Genomic DNA, 22,288 nt, shown 5'->3' on the forward strand with positions numbered 1-22,288 from the left:
TGTACCGGTGCTGGGGGTTTACACATTGAAGTTTTGCGGAGTGGTTAATTGCATTGGTCCACGGCAATAACGCTTCTCGGAGGCAAACACAGCAGCTTTGACAAAAATTATTTTTTTTATGTAACGTGTAGGCATCTGCACAGGAGCGACAGTGAATGCCTAGGCACCCTTCTTAAAAGATTGCGACATTGTTATTGTGCTCGCGCAAAGATGGTCGTTGAAGCAGTTCCATGAGCACAGGTATGGGGTACAATTCACGTTTTCGTTGGCATTTAACCTATGCGGCTCCTCTTGCCTATTTTTTTGCTCCCAGTATTTCAATTGGCCTAAGTAGGCAAAATAAGCTGTGCTTTTTTGTTTAGCGCATCCATCAATGTTTATTTATTCATTTTTCCGTATAGCATAAGATGTTTGGGCTTAATGGGCCAGGCCGGGGGCTAGCCGAGGCATCCCCAATTACATTCCTCTCGGCCTACGTGACTGCGCAGACATGCTCGAGAAACTCGCCGACTCGTTTGTGCACATCGTCGACCGAGGCCAGCGACTGGAGACGTCAAACTACCTGAACGCCCTGACCAAGCCCTTCGCCAAACTTATTGTTCAGGTGAACAAGCATTTCGATAAACTTCGACAGTTTTCTCTTCAAGCCCGTAAAGTAACTGTAGGCGACAGTTTTCTCTTCAAGCCCGTAAAGTAACTGTAGGCGATATTTACAAATTTCCATTATGACAAATGAAAACTACATTCTCGAAGGAACGATGAAAACGCCAGGACTCCAGTGACTAACTAAACGACCTTGAACAGTAATCCGGCTACCCGATACTTTGAGACTCCCACATGATCTCTATTAAAAATTACCAGTGCAATCGGGAAACTTAGAACACCAGTGCGACCTGGAAAACCACTTTAAACTCATAGAAACCACAGCGTGCATTCCAATGGCCGTCTAAAACTTTCTGCCTTCTTGATGTAGTGTCGTTTGAACTTTCAAGCCCACATTTTCTCCCGTGCACTTCGCTGTAGCCGAGCAAGAGTCTTGGGTGAAGCACGGTTTCTTTCACCAAGGATACGCACAAAAATAAAAGTATATATTCTATATTTTGTTCGTTCTGAACACTCAATGACGTGATTTTAAAAATGCGAGTATCACCAGTTTGCTCGAGTAAGGAGTCGTGACGTAGTGGTCAGAATACTCGACCTGGCACTTGATGATCGTTGGTTGTTCCCACTTCCACATGCTCGGATATTTTGTATTTGGCGTCGTATCATTTCCTTGGCCAAGCGTGGTGGACACGATCGGACCAATGTCCAACTCCTAACTGCTGCTCGCAGTAAAAGTCCAAATTTATCATAGGTTGCTTGTAAGGCATGGGAACGTTGCTAATTTTGATGTGTGTATATAATCACTGCGCTTTGCTAGTGCTAATGTTACATGGAACAAATGTGCTGTAAAATGAAGCAGGATTTCTACCGGTGTAATTTTGTTTTAGCAGTCGCTCACTTGTTTTCTTCTTTTATTTCTGTAGCTCGACAGCAACGTCATAAAAGACATCGCCTTGGGCAAGGACAACAATGGTACCGTCCTGAAGCAATGCTGCCAGAAAAACGGCACTGAATGTGTCGCCAAATGTGAGTGGCCTGTTTGGCGACTTTGAATATTAAAAGGATGCATAACTCTGGAATACCAATGGCTGATGCCTTAGAAATTTCGACGCACGTTGACGTAACGGTGCTTTTAATGATCCAACCCGGCGTGTTGGTGTAGTCAGAGTTTATTCTTGGACTTGGTATATATAAACTCTTTCCCTGTATACTCTTTCTTGAAAAGGCAAGATCGCAAAAACCTTTAGTTTGCCGCCGAAGCACTACATTCGTCGGCGCTTGATTTCGGGACGGAAGCCGTTTCCTTTTCCCATGTTCTTCTTAACGTAGTCCGACGCTGTTTATATTTTGCTCCACCTTAACTATAGTGCTGTAGAAAGGGCAGAGGATATACCGAAGTTGTGTGCCCTGTTGTTCTGCGCATATTATTGGATAAGAATTTGGACGACGACAGTAACTGCATGTGGCGAGGGGGGAGGGGGCGGTAGAGATGTAGCTACCGTGCACTGACTTGGATCGCAACAATATGGAGACCGTTCTTCATCGGAGCTAGGAAAAGCGTGATTGAGCCGAACGTACAGCTGCTCACCAGAGCAATCCGAGGCTGCAAGAGGAGCACGTCAGCGCGAGTTCTGTTTCAAACAAACAAGGCGCGCAGCAGGCGCCGAGGCACCGAGGCATGCCAACAACGTCACGCCAACGAAAGCTGCCGGAGCCGCGTGAACGAAGCTCCACGCAGATCTCGGTCGCGCTCTGAGCTGGGAGCACAGCGCTCTGAAAGAACCAGCTGAATGTATTTCACGTGCTCGAAAACGACTAACGGAATATCGTTGGAAGGCAATGCAGCGGAAGCCATGCAGCTAGTACAGTCGCATAGATCGTACTACGTGCGTTTTGGAAAGGAGTTCTTTGATCTGCGACACTTCCTACGGAACAACTACTTTGTACATTACAGTGAACACAAGAGTATGTCAAGTCGCAAATTACTTGCACACCATTGCGCTTGCAGTATGCTATGGTGGTATGCCTTGGTCGTGGGCCGAGGGGTGCGCTGTGGCCGCAGGCCGCAGATACATGTCAGTTTACGCGTTCACTGATTGATAGGTTAAGAATTAACTGCGATGCCGTCCATGTAATAACGACACCATAATTTGCGAAAAGAAGATGGGAGACATAATGTTACGTCGATATGCATGTAGCATATCTTTCTTTCATCTGTGACCCTTTCTTTCTTATTTAATGCTAGCAGCCGGAGAAGTCTCATTAACCTTCGTAGCACTTCCCGTTACGAACAAAATAGTGTGTAGCGTGACATGTCGAACATGTCATTAGTTTATGTTCATGTGCGGTGTGGCTTAGGAGCTTAACAGAACGTTAGTACTAGAGCGCGACAAAAACGTGCTACCGCATGCCTCGAGACGCATTATATGCCGAACAAGCTTAGATAGGTGCAGTTCTCAGTGCTCTGAGAGTTCCCGCTAGGAGGCCACGGCATGGGGACGTGTTTTCGCGTGGGCTCCTGTTTCGTATCTGTATTTTGGCGCCCAATCCATCCACACCACGCGACTCGCCTAGTGGACTGGAGCTACCCGCTAACACTGGGGTCACTGTGAGTCCATTTTCCGTCAACTCACGAGCCTTAAAGACTTCGACGCACGAACGCCCGATTAAGCCTAACGGAACCGGCGTCTGCCCAACCTGGGCACGGCACCGATGTATTCACTCACGGCGAGCAGCGCTCCACCTCGCGTTCTTACTGATGACATTAACAGCCATGACCCTGTAGCAAGGCAGCGTGTAGCATCATTACCGCTTTTATGTACCGTTTCGGAGAACGCTAACGAGGAAATGGTACCGACAATGCTAAGCGACGCCGAAGCGGCGCTTCCAACACCCGACAAGCCAGCAGCTGTCGGCGCATGGTGCGACCATGATGCTGTCAGCGTTCCCGTAGCAGAACATACGAAGGACTCGCAACCTGGGAGGACATGGACGAGGAGTATACACCTTTCGCTATTGAAACGGACACGCCAGAGGATGAAGCGTATAACGGTGCCTGCTGGAAGGTGGTCCGCAACAAGCGACCAGCACGCAATGATGCTGCCCACGAAACAGCGTCGCTCCCGCAGAATGCGTCTGAGCGCCCTTCCACCGAGCCCAAGCAGAGCGGGCCAAAGCGCCTGCCTCCTCTTCACATCCGACATGAAAAAGTTATGCTCCAGCCCCTTGGAGGCCTCAGATTAGATGTATGGGCCAGACCAACGTTGGCCACCGCGTTTTGGGCAGCGGCCGGAGTAAACCCAAATGACCGGAGAGACCTCATCCTAAGGACCCGGCCAGAGCAAAACCTGGCCGTAGTAAGCACCCCATTATCACACGTCGCAGACGCCCTGCTGAAGATCCAGGAACTGTAAATCATCCAAGGCACCTTCCCGGTGTCCGCATATCTAGCAGCCCCAGATGATTCGTGCAAGGGTATCGTTCCGGGACTGGAACCAGGCGCCCCCTCACATATGCTGGTAGAGAAGACGCAAGCGTCCGGTATCCAGATATTACAGGCTCGAATGATGGGTCAGTCGAGTAATGCACTAGTCACCTTCGAGGGCCTACGTGTACCACGCTTCGTCCGATTTCTTGGGGCAGAGCTCCGCTGCTACCCACACCGTCCATGCCAGCAGGTCTGCAAGACGTGCCTCAAATTAGGACACCGAGCTGACTGCCTGCCCCACATAGGAAGTCGTCATTTGTGAAGAGTGCGGCATCAATAACCCTGTCCCATCACACCTACGCTCACCCCGGTGTAAATACTGTGGAGGGAATCATCCTAGAACTGAAGCGAAGTGCCCGCGACGCCAGCGACAACCCTTCAACCGAGCCTGGGCCAAAAAAAGCCATCGAAGATGAACAGCGGCAACTGACGGTCTCCGTCAGCGCGGCTCCTTCGTCAGCGGCAACCCCTGCTTCTGGAGCATCATTTAAGAAAACTGAGTGGTCTCGTTCGAAAACGCGGTCCAGATCCCACCCCGAGGCACGGGCGAAATCCAAGTCCCGTTCCTGATCCCGCTCCTAGTCGTCCTCCGCCCGCAACCACGTGAAGCGTCAGGCTGCCCTGGCATCACAGGCATCCCCCAACCCTACAAGAAGGCACAATTAAGCAAACCGGCAACCTCAGCAGCTACCCCAGACCGTCAGCAGCCACAGGCCATGGAGAACATTAATGCCAAGGCGGCACTCGGTAGGTGAGTTGCCCGGGGGATCCCACACAGCTCTCTCGCCCCAGTCTTCACCCCACAACACGTCCCGCTATACTCCCACACCGAACCCTTTCCCCGAAATCGCGCGGCTACGCCGTGACATGGAGGCGCGTTACACGCAGATGAATGCACAGCTGGACGTTGCAATAGAGCGCACAAATGCCAGAATACAGGCAGCTATAGAGAGCGCGCGGCAGTAATCTCAAGCGCTAGTGCAGAAAATCATTACCGTTATACACGCGTCAGACGAGCGGACACACGCCCTTTTCGCCGAGTTAGTCTCCCGTTCGGATTCTATAGGCACCTCCTTGCCGGCTTCCCAGTCCGCGCGGCCCCATCCACCCCTCACAAGTGCAAGATGGGACCCATACTCACGCCAGGCCACTTCCTCTCACGAAGATGATGGTAGTGCTTAGCCAGCAGCAGATCGTGGTTTGGCAGTGGAACTGCACATGATACCGCCAGAAAAGGGCATCCATGCAACTGTACGATGCTATGTCCACGCACCATCCTGATATTATCCTCCTACAAGAACCAGACAGCTCCTTCTCTATCCGGCTTCACCACTTTTACGGGTACTTCTCCACTCGTGGGGGCCCTAGTATAAAAAACTTAACGTGCGACTCCCATACTACATTGACATCCCACACCAAATTCTCGAACTCATTACACAGGGCAAGAACAGTCACAGTCTCTGCATATTAAATGTGTACAGTTCTCCACGCTCACGCACACACTCATTTCATCGCCTTGTAATAGAATTTGGACGCCTTGGGTGCACCATTCTCGTATGCGGTGACTTCAACACTCCGTGTATAGTTTGGGGGTACCGCAAATCTGGAACCAAAGGAATTCGGCTCTGGGATGACATATGAAACTTGAGATACACCTTACATACGGAGGCAGGGCACCTAAGACGTTTAGGTAACAGCGTCACACGTGACTCATTCCCTGACCTTACTTTTCCCAAAAATACAGGACCAGTGATTGCACATGGTCCTCTAGATGAACAACTAGACAGTGACCATTACATCGTGGCCGCTACCCTACCACTGCACACTGTCCTGAGCGCAAGGTGCGGATCACGGATTGGACGTGGCTCAGGGAGCGTCGACAGACACCTCCTGAAGGAGTAGGACACGAGCAATGGCTCGAGTCCTTTTCTGCTGACCTAGACGCGTGTACGCGCACACTGGTTACCAGAACTGCAACCCCGGACGTGGACCGGCACCTACTGCATCTGTGAGAGGAGCGTAGAGGGCTCACGCGGCACTGGAAACGCCAACGCCTGAATCGCAAACTTCGCCGGCGTATGGACCAAATTTCGCAAGAGGCACAAGAATATGCTCAGGCTCTCGCGCAGAACAGCTAACAAGGTTTCTTCGAGGTTTTTCCGGCCCCCTGGGAATCGCGAAAACAGGGTCGATACTTCGCGCACTCATGGATCCATTCACTACAAAGACAAACATTTCATCGCCTACACAGCTTAATACGAAAGTACCGAGACATTCCGTCTGCTCTTTTTAAAAGAGCTAGAAATACGTTTATCCCTACCCTCCCACAACCACAGTATCCCGAATACCCGTACGCAGAAGGACCTAACGAGAAACTCAACGCGGACATCACAAACGATGAGGTTCGCGTGGTAGTTCAAGATATCCGTGGAAACGTGGCCCCAGGGGCAGATCATATCAGAATGTCCACCTTTCAAAACCTCAGTGATTCAGATCTACGTCATCTAACGCACCTATTTAATGATGATGGGCATCGGGGTGCGCTCCCACAGGCATGTCGTCATGCTGTCATTTCGTTAATACCCAAACCAGGCGAACTCATAGCCATAGAAAACTTACGGCCGATATCCCTTACTTCATGCATCGGAAAGTTAACGGAACTCGTGCTTTTACGGCGTCTACAATCATTCCTCGAACGATAGTTCTTCTCCCACTCACAGTTCGAATTTCTGGTGCATCTCTCCACGCAGGACGTGCTTCTACAGCTCAAGGAAGAGGTATATATCGGGCCCCTATCTCGTGCCCAGATGATGGCCATCCTCGCCCTTAATCTAAAAGGAGCATTTGAAAACGTGGCACACGACTTGATTCTTCGAAATCTTGCTGAATCACATTGTGGTGGCCGCATGTATAACTACATTCGTTCCTTTCTGCTCGACAGAACAGCCACCACTGGGATAGGGCCACATCGGTCGGACACAATTTGTCTCACAGGTCGCGGTACCCCACAGGGATCAGTTCTGCCCCACACTCTATTTAATATCGCCCTCGCAAGACTACTTGAGCAGCTCGACCAGATCCACGATGCTGCACATGCGATTTATGAAGACGGCATCACGATATGGACGACGCGAAGGTCAGACGGGGCCATTCAGGATCGACTGCAGCAGGCCGTCGACATCGTTACCGCTTACGTACGACAGGACAGCTTGTCCTATGCTCCACAAAAGTCCGAGATGGTTCTCATACGCGCGCGTAGCATCACCTCTCCACCCAAGATCACGGTGTACGTTGATGGCGTTCCTGTACCCCAGGGGGACCGTGATCGCTTTCTTGGACTACACGTTCAAGCGAATGGGGAGACGAACTACACTGTCCCGACAGACCGAACATACACTGGCCATGATTCGTCAGGTCTCCAACAGGCGCTCAGGTCTACGAAAACGGGACCTACTGCACATTGTGGAGGTCTGCTTGGTCAGTCGCATTATTAACTACCTTCCCCTCCACAGACTTACCCAGTCGCAGAAGGTACAGGTCGACGCGATGCTACGAAAGGCAACCAAGCTTGCCCACACCCTCCCACACTACACCGCCAGGAAACGTCTGCTAGCCCTAGGGACGCATACCACACTCGGCGAGTTGTAGGAAGCTCGGTGGTCGTCAAAGACAACATCTTTTGCTCACATTCACTAGGCTGCACCTGCTCTCGAGATGGGGATATTCGATTCTCCATAATGACCATGACGACATCGCCATCACTGCTCTGACTTGGGTCCGTACAGCCTTCATGGTGCACCCACTACTACGAAACATGCATCCTGGACATGATGTGGGACGACGACGCGGCTGTGTACGATACCTTGTGCGCGTGCTCGGTGATGTCCCTGAGACAAACACCCCATACACGGATGCCGCTCGGTGCCGCAACGGGTATTCCGCGGTAGTAATCGATGGCGCTGAAACATTTCTTACGGCCGTCTCCTTGCGGGGTTCTACACATACACACGGAGAACTCCTTGAAGTAGCGCTTGCTGTGCGACACGGTCTTCACATTCCTGGGGAGGTGTATATGCTAATCGATTCCCAGCAAACACGCCTAGCGTTTTGGACGGGATGCGGTTTCACCAAGGCGGCTCTCCAGATTCCACAACAGTCACCAAACACAGACACATCTGCCCCACAACGCATTCACTTGCTCCGAACACGTGGCCATGCCTCACTGTCGAGTAATGACCGCGCACACGTGGTCGCTCGAAAAATTACCCTCCGAGCTGTCTGGCATGGCAAAAATGGGAGTGCAGATCAGGTGGGCCCTCCATTCACATACAGAGACATATTAAGATACTACACACCAGATGTGGCACTCCGCCAACTCCAAACACATTACCCAACGTCCTCTCCCTACATAAATGTTACCCTGGCCGCTATGCAGACCCTTGCCCGGGCTGTGGCAACCCCCCCGCGGCGTTCCATGTCACGCTGGACTGCGCCGCAAAATTATTCCCTCCCCTGCCAGTTATCCTGCACACCATCCGCACCAAAGAGCTGTAGGAAGATGCACACGGCGACGGGCCTTCCGAGGTCCGCCGGGCTCTAGTTCAACGGACTCGTGCTGTTGCTGGGATCGTTCTAGGGACCCAGAACTAGGGGTACCTCCCACACTCTTACTTCTTTTAAAAAATAAAAATGTTCGCTCTCTCTCAGTGCTCCATTACTTAACCAACCACCAGCACAGGTCATAGAAACAGATGCAATAGCTTTCCCAGTTCCTGACATTGCATTGAACCAAGGAGCATTTCCGTTATAGTATAGGCTTAAATACTCGGCGAAAACTAAGCAACTTTTCACCATTGTTTACTTGCATGCACAAATGGACCGAAAAACGCACGTTTTAGCTCTTCGTTGTCCTGAAACAAAACACGAAAATAACTAATCAGGCGTTGCTTCTTAGTGGCTTCCATGTAGCTTTTATGCTAATTGGAGAACCAATAGACATCATCACAAGCGAGTCGCCAGTGCGAAAGCGTTCAAGATGCCGCTACAATGTCACGGCATCACAAGGCTTGTAGGAACTTGATTGTGGCCAATTGGTTCAACTTGAATGTATATTGAACCAGGGCAACTGGAAAAGGACACGAAAAAAATCACCGACGATTACGCTACTCCCTAATGCGAAATTTGAGCCAAGGTAAATGCGTGTTTTCATTTCGCTATGTATTGAGACAAACAGTTGGATAAACATGTAGCAGAGGTCAAGCGCATCGGCTATTATACATGATTCGTCAATGGTTCCAGTCCAATCGCTGGTACAGCTTGACTTCCAGAATGTACTACACAAATCGCATCGCGCATAACATCAGATTAAAAAACTGTCGCAAATCAAGCCATTCGAAACAAGCGCGATTGAGACCGAATAAATCAAACCAAGCAAGCGTGAGCGAGAGTTGACGAGAGTAGACGATAGTACGAAACGAGTGGTCGGCCGGGTTCGCATGGAACCAGTTTCCCGTGCGCACATCACTGAAGGGGCCGCTCTCATTGGTCTCCGCCTCTCCGCCGTTCGCGGCTCGCGTCTTTCATCTTCCGCTCCGCGTTCGCTCTTTCATCTTTCACTGTTGTGCTCGTTCGCTCGGTTACGCCGAAGCTTGCCGCAGGAACGGGCTATTACGAGCTGGGCTCTAAAACAAGACCTGTTGTGGTTGTGACCTTGTTTTTAATGCGTCAGCATTAGACCACTCATGCCAACAACAACTTGTTGGTGTCCGTCGGTTACCTTGTGGCGTTGCGAGAAGAGGAAAGAATGAAGAAAATGTACGTGGCGTTAATAGTGGATACGGGAAGGAGGTAAAATGGGGCGTGTGTTTGTGACGGAAAGAGTGATGAGACGTCACACCTAAGGAGCTAATACGATTGCGGGTGGCGCGTGACGTCGCGCTTCGGCGTGATCGCATGCCGGCATACCTTCAGGAGAGACGCTTGCGAATGATTAATGCTAACGCATTTCCGTCAAGTCAACCAACTGATCGTCAGTTAGATTTTTTTCTTATCTGCTTCCCGTTGCGATGCTTCAACATAGTTTCACAATGCTCGCCTAACTGAAATAACTCATGTACTTAAGTTCGGTGCACATGGTGTCGGGGAACATTAAAACGGCGTGAATTGGTAAGCGATTACGAATGAAGTCTGCTGTTTTACGTGCCAAAACCACGATTTGATTATGAGGCACGTCGTAGTGGGAGGTCAGCGCATTAATTTCAACCACCAGGGAATCTTTAACTTGCCCCCAATGCACGGGACACGGGCGTTTTTGCATTTCGCCCCCATCGAAATGCGGCCGCCGCCGCGGCCGGCATTTGATCCCGCGAGCTCGCGTTCAGCAGCACAACAGCATAGCCGCTGTTGACCGCGGCGAGTTCGAGCGATTGTAGGTGTAGAACATTAGATGTGGACGAATATTCGAATGTTGGAATACGAATTGAATATTACACACTAACTATTCCTATTTGAAAAGGAACTATTCGGTATTTTTGAATGCTTGAAGCTAACCAAATATTTTGCAACAATCAGCTGTTAAAGTGTTGCTATTGCTCTCCATCTACTAAACAGGGTGTCGCTAATTCTCGGAAGTAAACGACAAATGTTTTCGAAGTAACCCAGAAACAAAAAGGGTAATGCAAGCTTTGTTTCCGGCTTCACCGCGAAAGCTTACATGACAACTGTGATTTTTGTGTGTACTCTGTCAGCGTTTTTGAAAGTAGTAATGAAACGATTTATTTAGGTCGCGGGATAAAACCCTGGACACGGCGGCCGCATTTCCATGGGGGCAAAATGCAAACACCCGTGTATTTGGATTTAGGTGCACTTTAAAGAATCTCAGGTGGTCAAAATCAATCCGGAGTCCCCCACTATACGGCGTACCTCATAATTAGATGGCGGTTTTGGTACGTAAAACCTCCTAATTTAAAATTGAACCATTTATTTAGCGCTTTTCGAAAGCTATCGTCATACAGCAGCCATTCATTACTGGAAAATTGTTTGTAACGATGCTCTAAATATCTTGAGAAGCTATTCGTGCAGATTTTTAATGACATTCTGGGATCTTGTTTGTAAAACTTATCCATCGTCCTTGGCGCTTGGCTATCTTTTGCACCTTGCTCACTGCAGACATGTCACCTAATTATACCCAAATACTAATTCACGCTGTAAATATATGCGTCTGCGTTTGAGCATTGGATTCGATGATCAGTACTTGGCATTCAATTCGCATTCGGAAAAGTTGGTATTCACTCATCTAAAATAAAATTTAATTCATGTCATTTAGCCGTCAATACTCTAGAGGAACTCGCTGGGCCAAAGAAAGTTGTCATAGCAAATTGACAAGGGCTCGGAGTCCCGCTGCAATCCAGCCAATACACAGATAGCAAAGTAAGTCCAGCTGACGCAAGCGGAGACACACATTATGAGAACAAAGAAAAACTGCGCAAAAAAAGGACAAGACAGAGAAAGAACCACTCCTTTTTTTGCGCAGTTTTTCTTTGTTCTCATAATGTCATACCAACTAGCCCCTCACCGTACGCTTCGAGACACACATGTTGAATAATGTATTGTGTAGACCAGCGCCTCCTGCGGAAACCAATGTGGTATACTTTTGCAGAAGTAGGCAACCTAAGAACATGTGCGAACGCAATAGTCTTTGAAAGGTGACTTAACTAGGGATTAAAATAATCTTCAGCGTCGATTATACGAGAGTTCATACAGTATGCAGAAACGTGCTTTCAGAAGTAAAAAAAGAATGCTAGATGGCATGACTAAAGCTTCATGCTCTCCTCCTTGTTTGTGCGTGGCGACTATTTCTCGCCCTTCATTCAAGTATAAGCCACAGTGACGCGTCTGAGTGGGCCGTGATGAGCAAACAAACAAAAAAAGAACACTGATTATGACTTACCGCGCAGGCACGGCGCTGTTCAACTGGTTGAACATGAGTGACGCGGCGACGGGAGCGTGTTGCTTCGCTCTTTCCGTGCTGACCATCCTGCTCTGTTTCTTCGTCATGGTCAAGGTGCTCACGGGACTCACGCAGAGCCACGTTGTCAAGGTGAGGATGCCCATTGCGTGCACTCCACTCACTGTACGGTGGGGTGACTAGCACAGCTTGGTGGCCATAGCCATGTCCCGTATAGAGGGCGCGTTAAAGCGGGAGTAAGAGGTCGTGAGTTCGAGCCCGGTCACGGCCACCAAATTCCGATGGCGAGTGGGATGCGAAAAAACGCTCTTGTGCCAGCCATTGAAGCGCATTGACTTACCCCCGTATTCAGAAATGCATCTTAATTTGAAGCCTATGGTTGACTTGCTTTAAACGACGCCTGTCGTCAACGCACCGAAAGAAACGCAATGAGCGTCTTCGGCGCGTTCGCACCATGCGTCATTTATATCAAGTCAAGCATGAGCTTCAAGTTAAGTTGCATTTCTAAATGCGGAGGTTAGGGTGGTGAAAGTTATTCTGAAGCACCTCCTCACGGTGTGTCCCGTAGTCATGTTTCGGTACCCTGGAGGTCTGCCCGCGCCAAACAGAAATCACTACCACGCACTACGGATAGCACACGCAACAACAAATCTCGCCCTTTCCTCCAATTCCGCAAACTTGCCGCCAAACAATCAAATTACAGATTTCACCTGAAAACTTACACTAGCTGCATTAAAGAGAGGAAAATCCCAAGAGGTCACAGAATTGAGGTTAGATGTGCCCTCGGCACTTTACACTCCAGGCTACTATTGAAGTTGAATGCTGTCCTAAAAAATGCATCGCTCTCTTTGATATTCTCGAAGAACACTGCAGGAACAACTTACGATAATTGCTAATCAGCTCGACAGCGTAAATTATCTGAACCGGAAAAAAAGAGAGCTTGAACAATTCATCAAAACTAGCGAGAAAAGCCTAATAGATAAAAAATACCAGCACTAAGGTATTAGAGCTGCAGATCCATCCAAGACAACTAATGTAACGCCTACGGCATATAGCTCCACCAATAGGGCTACAAGTGAGCATCCAGAGCACTGCAACAACGTAGTAGGCATGTCCCAGAGTCTAAGCCCCAATGAAGATGATCTCCTGAAAGGTGGTCTAACTTTTGGTCCCACGAACAACGCAGTAAACGAATATGAACTCCACAAAGATATAGTCGAGTGTTCCAGACGCATGCGCATCAAGGAGTTCTTTTTCGATAGGCCTGACGTGGGAAAACAGGATAGAGGCTCTCCTAGACCACTTTGCACGTGGACACCGGAAGCCGAATAGTGGCCATACCTGGATTTAAACATAAAGCTAATCTCAAAGGAAATTATAGAGTCAGCGCGGCATTGCCAGAAGCATAAAAATTTGTTCTCCGCGCTGCACCAAATCCTCAAAGAACTCGCGAAAAAGAATGACATTGTAATAAAACCAGCAGACAAAGGCGGCAGTATCGTAATCTGGCCTATAGAAAAGTACGAGAGTGAGGACTCCAAACAACTGAGCAACCATACCCATTACAGAAAACTTGACTCTAACCTAAATTCAGACTGCATCAATACTGTGCAAAGCACTATAGAGGAGCTCGTGTCCAGGAAACTAATCACACAATGTTAAATTGCTTTATGATGCCCAAGAACAAAGAAGCAGGCCACTTTTATCTTCTTCCGCAAATACACAAGGTTCCCGTAGAAGAAATGTTTACAGCAGAAATCACAGGTCGGCCTACAGTGTCTAATAACAACACACCTACCCAGTCACTATCTAAATTCTTCAGTCACCACCTGTCAAACATCCTCACCGTGCACCCTCCCATTTTTTGTTCAAGACACGCCGCACTTTCTTCGAATTATCGATGGCATCAACGCCAACCAAATCCTTTGCGACCGCGCTATTCTAGTCAATTTGGATGTTTCTGCCCTTTGCGTAGAAGTGAAGGAATTGAAGCCCTATCAAAATCACTCGCAATTAATCCCCAAGCGCATGCTCCTGAAGTTTACCTGTCACTCCTAGGTTAGTTCTCACGCTCAACTATTTCGAATTCGTTCTATTCACTATCTGCAAACTTTTGGCACTAGCATAGGAACACTATTCGCTCCCACGTATGCGAACATGGTATGGGAACATGGTACAAGCGCGTTAACCGACTTCATTAGCCATTTCAATCGCTTTCATCAGAATATTAAAATAACATTTGGTCAGCAAATCGACACTATTCATTCGTTCTGACGACTTAAAGCAGGCCTGTTGAAATCCTGCCCTTTAAAACCCCACACTTATCTGCGTTACATTGACGACATACTTATAATATCACCCGCCGTGGTTGCTCAGTGGCTATGGTGTTGGGCTGCTGAGCACGAGGTCGCGGGATCGAATCCCGGCCACGGCGGCCGCATTTCGATGGGGGCGAAATGCGAAAACACCCGTGTGCTTAGATTTAGGTGCACGTTAAAGAACCCCAGGTGGTCAAAATTTCCGGAGTCCTCCACTACGGCGTGCCTCATAATCAGAAAGTGGTTTTGGCACGTAAAACCCCAAATATTATATTATACTTATAATATGGGAACATGGTACAAGCGCGTTAACCGACTTCATTAGCCATTGCAATCGCTTTCACCAGAGTATTAAAATAACATTTGGTCAGCAAATCGACAGTCTTCATTTCTTCTGACGACTTAAAGCTGCTGATGACCTTTCAGCTATTTAAGCTATTCAAAACCGTCAACTTTGCTGAGTACTGCATTGGCCTCCAAAAATAATTTACTGCTCACCACTCTCCAAGTAAAATCAACTTCCTCGACACGACGTGGTCTACATAGAAAAGAGAAAACTGAGAATGACACTTCGCGGGAAGCCTACGGATAGCCAGCAATATTTAGACTACAACAGTCATCACCCGCGAAACTGCAAGCAAGGAATTTTGTCGGACAAGCGAAACGAATAAGAAAAATCTGCAGCGAAGATAACGATTACACCCGCCCACTAAATGAACTTAAAGCCACGCTACCAGAAGGAAACTATCCACAAGGTGCTCTCGATAGAGCTTATGACGTCGCGTCTAGATTGGAGAGGCAGTCGGAATTAGCTAAGAAACAGCCTAGACCAGAATCTGACAGACCGCCAGCTATTATAACAAAATATTCTAATGCCCTCCCGAACATAAACAACATCCTAGAAAATACCACCCAATATTATCAAGTAACGAGCGTCTGAGAAAAGTGTTCCCGGATGTACCAATTGTTACATATCATCGCAACAGAAACGTTAAAGACGTATTAGTGCATGCAAAAGTGAGCCAACATATTCCCCCGTAATGAAAGGATGTTGTCGCCCTAGGTGTAATACCTGAAGTCACCTTCAGAGTGGCCTTAAAATTAAAAGCGCCCCAAATAGTTATACACATCAAGTGAAAACTAGCTTTACCTGCACTAGTTCCGATGTGCTTTATATGCTAGAATGTTCCTTCTGTAAGAAACAAAATATCGATGAAACGGGACAATCAATGAACGTCAGATTAAACGGACATCGCGCGGACACAGCTAAGAGGCTTCTCAAAGCCGTTTCCGAGCATTTCAACCAAGCAGACCATAACTTGGGTGAACTTAAACTGCACATATTAGAGTCAAATTTCCGTTCTGAACAAGAATAAAAATACAGAGGATCATACCTTATCCATAAGTTAAACACATTGCAACCAATAGGCATAAGCGTTTCAAAGGGAGCGTTAGAATCTGTTCGCTATGCTAAATTTCATGTTATAGGCAACAACACTTTGTTATTCGCATTTGGTTGCTTAGTGTTTTTTCCCTCCCTTTCTTTTTTCTATTTATTTATATATTTATTAACCCACCGTAGTTGCTCAGTGGTGTTGGGCTGTTGAGCACGAGGTCGCGGGATCGAATCCCGGCCATTTCGATAGGGGTGAAGTGCGAAAACACCCGTGTACTTAGATTTAGGTGCACGTTAAGAACCCCGGGGGGTCATAATTTCCGGAGTCCTCCACTATGGCGTGCCTCATAATCAGAAAGTGGTTTTGGCATGTAAAACCCCATAATTTAATTTTTGTTAATATATTTATTCCATTTCAGTAATTTTTTTCTCACGAGCACCCTTTTCTGCCGCTCCTTTTATTATCTCTTTCAGAGAGTCAATAGCCCACGACCTACAACGAAGCAGATAATAGAGGGGTGCTGTGCACACAACCGTTGACACGCTGGCTGACACACGAACGTGTCGCCGGCTTTGTGCATAGCACCCCTTTAATCTCAGTTCTACACCCTCGCCGCTAACACATCTTCTGTCGTTGTCGTACCCACCCGCCTTACCCCCTCTCGCCTTCAGAAGAACCCTGTCTATATATACTGTGCCAAGGAAAGCATATGCCGCCTTGAAAAAGACAAGTTCACTTGTCGAAACGTTGGCTCCCGCTTTTACGTTGTTCTAGTTTGGCTCATCATCTTGTTTTTCATCTCCCGCCTTCCCTGTGTTTTCCCCCGTAATCATATAGTAGTTTGGGCACATGAAACTGCAGGATTTGTACTTTCTTCAGGGTAAATAATCATCCGTGATGACTGAACAAAGATTACTGCACTTTTAACTGAAGAAATGATTATCAGCTTTAAGCCACGCTTTTGGGCGTTTGCGGACTTATCGGCTATGCACACTGCGCTTGGGTCTGTCGAAAAAGGCGTTGGTTCAAAAGCTATTTGCTAAACCTCGCATAACCAGCGGGCTAATTACGCGAGCGGCTGCTATTTGGGGTTGCTTACAGTTCTACCTAGCTCCAATCCGTTCTATACGTGCAAATAGATTCTCAAACCTTTCTTGTCGTCGGAGCTAAGTTACCGCTTCTTGTGAAGGGCATAACACACGATGTCAGATGAAGAGTACGGTGACGCGAACGAGCTCGTGTGTCTGAGCAGCGCCCCTTTCATTCGATCTGCGTCGTGCCGCGGCCCGTCGCCGCCTCACCTCCACACAGTCGCACCTTCGACCGCTTCCTCTTCAGCCCACATCGCAATCTCTCGTCTGCAGGTGCTGACGGTGTGCGTGAACCGCGAGTACACTTTCCCGGCGTCGATGCTGGTCGGCTACCTGTGCCTTCTGCTGGGCTGCCTGATAACGTTCGTGTTCCAGAGCAGCTCGGCGTTCACGTCGGCGCTGTTGCCCTTCGCGGCGCTCGGCATGCTCGACCTGGAGCGCGTGTATCCGCTCACGCTGGGCTCCAACGTGGGCACCACGGCCACGGGGCTCGTGGCTGCCCTGGCCGGCAGCCCCGTCACTCGGCAGAACGCGCTGCAGATCGCCCTGTGCCACACATTCTTCAACGTCATCGGCATCCTGCTCTTCTATCCGGTGCCGTTCTTCAGGTGACACGCACGTCCCTGTAACTGCGCACTCGATAGATTTACCTTGTCCGTAAACGTATTGCCCTTCACGGGACATAGTGGGTTAACAGAGCTGTGGACAGCAGTAACCGGTAGCAGTACAACGCCTCATACAACAACACGTTTCAAATGTTTCTTTTACTTTTGTGTGCCTGTGTGTATGTTGAGTGAGTGTTCTTGTCGACAACAAAAATAAACTGTAAAAGAAGTGATGATGTTAGTGATTACGTCGCTACCGACTCTTCACACCAGCAGTCGAGTGGAATATGCTAGGTCACTGCAATAGCTTTGCGTTCTTTCTGGTCAAATTAGGTGCCTCAAGATGGCGCTACCAGTGTTGTTGCTACTCGTATTTACAGTGAATGGAAGCACCAACCTGTGCGCAGTCTAGGTAAGCAAGAATCGTTCAGAGCATCGGTGAAGATAAAGCGGGGAAGATATTGATAAGGCCGGATCCCCTACAGGCATATTTGGGGGAATTAAAAAAGTATTAAAGGGACACTAAGCGAAACAATAAATCAGTTTAGACTAATAAAGCATTGTTTCAGAACCCAGCAGGCAGTCATTTCAAAATAATAGTTTGAATAGTAGATGAGAAACTGAAGGTCGAAGTATCAATATTTGACATTCGCGCCGAAACCTCGACGCCGGTACGTCAGTGTGACGTCAGGGATTCCAAAGTACGTTTTCGCATTTGGACCCCGTTGACTGAGTAAAAGTTTCCGAAACTCGCCATGTTGAATATTCGGTTCCTTTGGAACACAATGCAGTCAGTCTGTACCGCTATATATAATTAGTCGGCCTATCTAACTCAATGACGTCACAGCGACCATGTGCGAGAACTTGAAGGAGGCATCGCCACCCTTCTTTTGTTTGTGCGCTTTTTCTGGCTTACCAAGCATCTATCATGGTAAGAATGGTGTTTTTGGTGCCATAAAAAGGTAATTTACTGATCCAGAAGAAATCATTTTTCTCTTTAGGGTCCCTTTAAGGAGATGTACACAAAATGGTAGAATAAAAAGCATGTACAGTCGCGGACAGAATAAAATGGACCACGGGATCTCCGAAAATGTTCAATTCCCGAGCAGCCTGTAGCAGTAACCAGTACAACTGCCCACGACAACGTTGTTAGCATATTCTAGTCGAGGTCCAAAATGCAAATACAAGATTGCGTTGTGAGGTTGCGGAGATATTCAGCTTTTTCTTAGATTTCATGGTGCGTAATATTCTGTCCGCGACTGTACATCATACCGGATTAACGAAGCAGGCAATGTGACTTTTTGTCAGGGCCCCGTTTCAAAGGGAATGACAATAAATTATCATCATCTGCCACCACCTTCCAATATACCTTGGTGTCCCGTCAAGAGCAGCACGCTTGCTGACAAACTAAAGCTCTATAATGTCTCACATTCTCCAGGCACATTGTCCAGGCGCTACAATTCGTAAATTTCAATATGTGTCGTAAAGTAATTCAGAACTTTAGTCAGTTTTCGTCAGTTAGTTGATTATTTGTTTAGATTTCTCGTGCAAGTATAATGTCCGCCTCGAATAATCCAAATCAAGGACAAGAATGTTGTTATCCACAACAGGTGTTTTTTTTAAGATTTCGTAAAACTTAAATATGATCACCCATATATATACGCCCCTAAATGCGAAATTAATGGACTGAGTGTCAAATTTGATTCCCAGAAGTGTGAGTTGCATTTGAGAGTGGGTGGTGAGTGACGCCGTAAAAAAAGGGCTCATGCTTCATTTTACCAAGTTAGGGTTCTTTAACGTCCATCTGAACCATTTCTTCCATTTCGCTCTCATGAAAGTGTGGTCGGGAATCGAACCCGTGACCTCGGTGTTCAGCAGCAGAATGCCATGTCCACCGCTCAACAGAGGCGAGTTTATGTCAAACGATTGAATCCTTTTCCCCTCGGTAGAAAGTTGGGACAACTCGCCGAATCATCTGCCCTTGGAACAACGTTACGGCGCATGCAATACCACAAGCCTGCCTGTCTTTCGGTCTGGTGGGTAACGTCTCTCAACCAGAGAGATTCCTCTTTTTTGCTTCTCTGCAACGCGCGCACTACAGAACACACAGACGGCGGGTCCACGTTTGTTTCTCACCCGCGAAAACGTGGTAGTCACGTAACGGGGGCCGCATTTGCTGAAAGCGGTCGATGGTACCCCATCGCGCAGTTTTGTATTGTATGGTCATCGAAACCCGAAGACACCGGAAGGTTGACGTAAACGCGTGGTTTGTTTAGCATATGGGCACATAAAGTGCGATTGCATGATGCCTGATGACTCATCCATGATGCATGATGACTCATGCATTCCTGTCGTATTCAATATTTTCATTGCCGAGCTCAAAAGTGAATAGTCCATCCATCCATCCATTAATTCCATCCATCGATCCAATCACCCATTCCATCCATCGAACCATTCATCAATTCCATTCATCCATCCAGCCGTCCAAGCAATTACCGCTTATGTACATGATGGTGAGCCTAGGGGCAGATTCAATTATCGTAGTCACAAACGGTGGCTTCCTCATCTAAACACACAACAAACACTAAGATCAAAGGGGAAAGGGGAAACTCGCTGCATTTTTTCGGTCGTGGCTTGCGTGCAAAAGTAACGGGTGCGTCCCGCCGTGGGCGGGGTCGGAACCGCAGGACCGCCTTTCCGGTTGCGCCAGTAGAGTGAGCCTCACAGCGCGCGCAATGCTGCTCGCAGAGTACCGCTGTTCATCGCGCGACGGCTGGGCGAGACAGGCGCCAAGTACCGCTGGTTCGTGCTCTTCTACCTGCTGCTGATGTTCTGCGTCTTTCCGCTGGTGGCGCTACTGCTGTCGCTGCTCGGCGACGTGCCGTTCAGCATCATCACGGTCGTCTTCATAACCGGCGTAATTGTCACGACGCTCATCAACGTGCTCCAGGTACGTTCACGGTCGCCAGCGTGTTTTCTCACCCGGTTTCTCGACGAATCGATTTTCATGAATAATCGAGCTAACTGGAGGGAATTTCATGTACTGTAGAGAGTTTACTATCCCATTTTAGAACATGTTTCTATTGGTTTATCAATCTTTTCAGATTTCTTTTTGTGCCGCCGTAAGGTGAAAAAGTTTGGTCTCTTGTGAAGGCTGTGACTTTGAGTAATAACCACGAGAGTGCTATAAAATAGCTTCCAACCTTCCACGTGAAGCACAGATTGCGAGAAGGATGAAAAACTATTTTTGTTTTGCTTTGGCATTATTGAGAACATTGTCGAGTAGCGCGCCGCCATGGCTTAGCGGCTATGGTGTGGCGCTGATAAGTTCGAGGTCGCGGGATCAAATCCCGGTTGCGGTGGCCGCATCTCCATAGGGGCGAAATGCAAAGAAGTCCCTGTCTCTTGCGCTGGGGTCGCGTTAAAGATCCCGTGGTGGTCAAAATTAATCCGGAGTACCTCCCCCACTACAGCGTATCTCAATATAAAATCGTTGTTTGGCATGCAAAACCCCAGAATTCATTCAATATTGTCCAGTAGTCTCCCAAAATACACATAACCAAGACTGCCAAAAATTATAATACCTAGATAATTCTACACATCCGTTCGTAGAAGCATGTAACATTTGGTGGAAATTTCCGATAACGTCTGTTATGTGCATTTTGAGGAAACCACTCGAAAAATGTTACGAAAAAGATAATTGAGATAATTTTTTTATAACAAAGTGAAAGTGACATTTTTACCTTCCTTCTAATCAGTGCCCTATGTGGAAACAATGTAGGCAATTTTATATTATTTTATTAGTCATGATAGGAACGTTTGAATTTTCACAAAAGAGCATGCTGTTTCCAATTTCACAACTACAGAAAATAAACAACACTTTGATGAACCAGAAGTTTATCCGAAAATACGAGGTTAAACTCTATATATACATAACTTTACTCTGTTATTTCTACTCTAAATAAACAGTTAATTTCTGAGCGACATCTGCCCTTTAGAGGAAGCTTTTATGCAGGGGTTTCTTTCTAAACACATATGAACGGATAAATTATTTTTTCTCAACAACCACTGCACCGATATTGATGAGTTTTGTTGCATTTACGAGGAAAGTTGGAATCTGGAAATTGTATTAGGTAGATAGGTATTCATGCGATCCTCTTTCATAAAAATTGGTAAAGAATACAATGTTTCCAAGAACAGGGCTGGCACAAATTTGCAACCTAGCAAAGAGATACTGGCATGCGTACTTGTTTATCTTTCTCGGGTGGCCGCTTTTTCACCAGCTAACAAAGGTTCAACGTTATACGCTCAGCGCAGGACGCGCCTGCATGCATCGCAAGTTTCTCTAATGTTATCGATGGTGCAATCCGTTGTACGTTGTCACCGAACCTAGCGTAATCTGACTGTATGCACGACGCGATTTGTGTAGTACTTTCTCAAAGACACGCGGACACCAGCGGTTATTCTGGAACCTTCGACGACTCTTGTACAGCAGCCTACGTGCTTACCCCGCAGATAAGATTGATACGATCGCCGACTGTGTTTGCCGCTATCGTCATGTGAGTAAAACTTGCTTTTGTGGGCACAAGTTCGCCCAATAAAATGTTAGTTTTGTCACTCACCGTTCTGCGTCTGTTTTCTGCATCGTCATTTCAACATGACACTATTACAATTTATGTAAATTGTACCTAATAATACATCTAATGCGGATAAAATGTGTTTCACGACCCTGTTACATATATCGCTAATTTGTTAGCTGGACGTAAGGAAAACGCTTGTAAATGCTTTCCAACAAATCCGCATGAGCTGTAAATTAAAATA

The 22,288-nt window shown here is 47.6% G+C and overlaps 1 protein-coding gene across 3 annotated transcripts in view; it reads left to right on the top strand.

Moving 5' to 3' along the window:
* The window catches only part of LOC135900199 (sodium-dependent phosphate transport protein 2C-like), a 67,819-nt gene that overhangs the window by 41,309 nt on the left and 4,222 nt on the right, over window positions 1-22,288 (top strand). For 2 of the 3 annotated variants that reach the window (XM_065429638.1, XM_065429639.1), the window contains 5 exons: window positions 489-604; window positions 1,527-1,629; window positions 12,046-12,188; window positions 17,136-17,470; window positions 20,216-20,417. In XM_065429638.1, the coding sequence (XP_065285710.1) occupies window positions 489-604; window positions 1,527-1,629; window positions 12,046-12,188; window positions 17,136-17,470; window positions 20,216-20,417 (899 nt within the window). Of the gene's footprint in view, window positions 1-488; window positions 605-1,526; window positions 1,630-12,045; window positions 12,189-17,135; window positions 17,471-20,154; window positions 20,418-22,288 lie in introns of those variants that run through there. The other variant, XM_065429640.1, reaches the window with a different exon arrangement.

This window comes from Dermacentor albipictus, chromosome 4 (genome assembly GCF_038994185.2).
Source record: "Dermacentor albipictus isolate Rhodes 1998 colony chromosome 4, USDA_Dalb.pri_finalv2, whole genome shotgun sequence".
Classification (NCBI taxonomy): Eukaryota; Metazoa; Arthropoda; class Arachnida; order Ixodida; family Ixodidae; genus Dermacentor; species Dermacentor albipictus.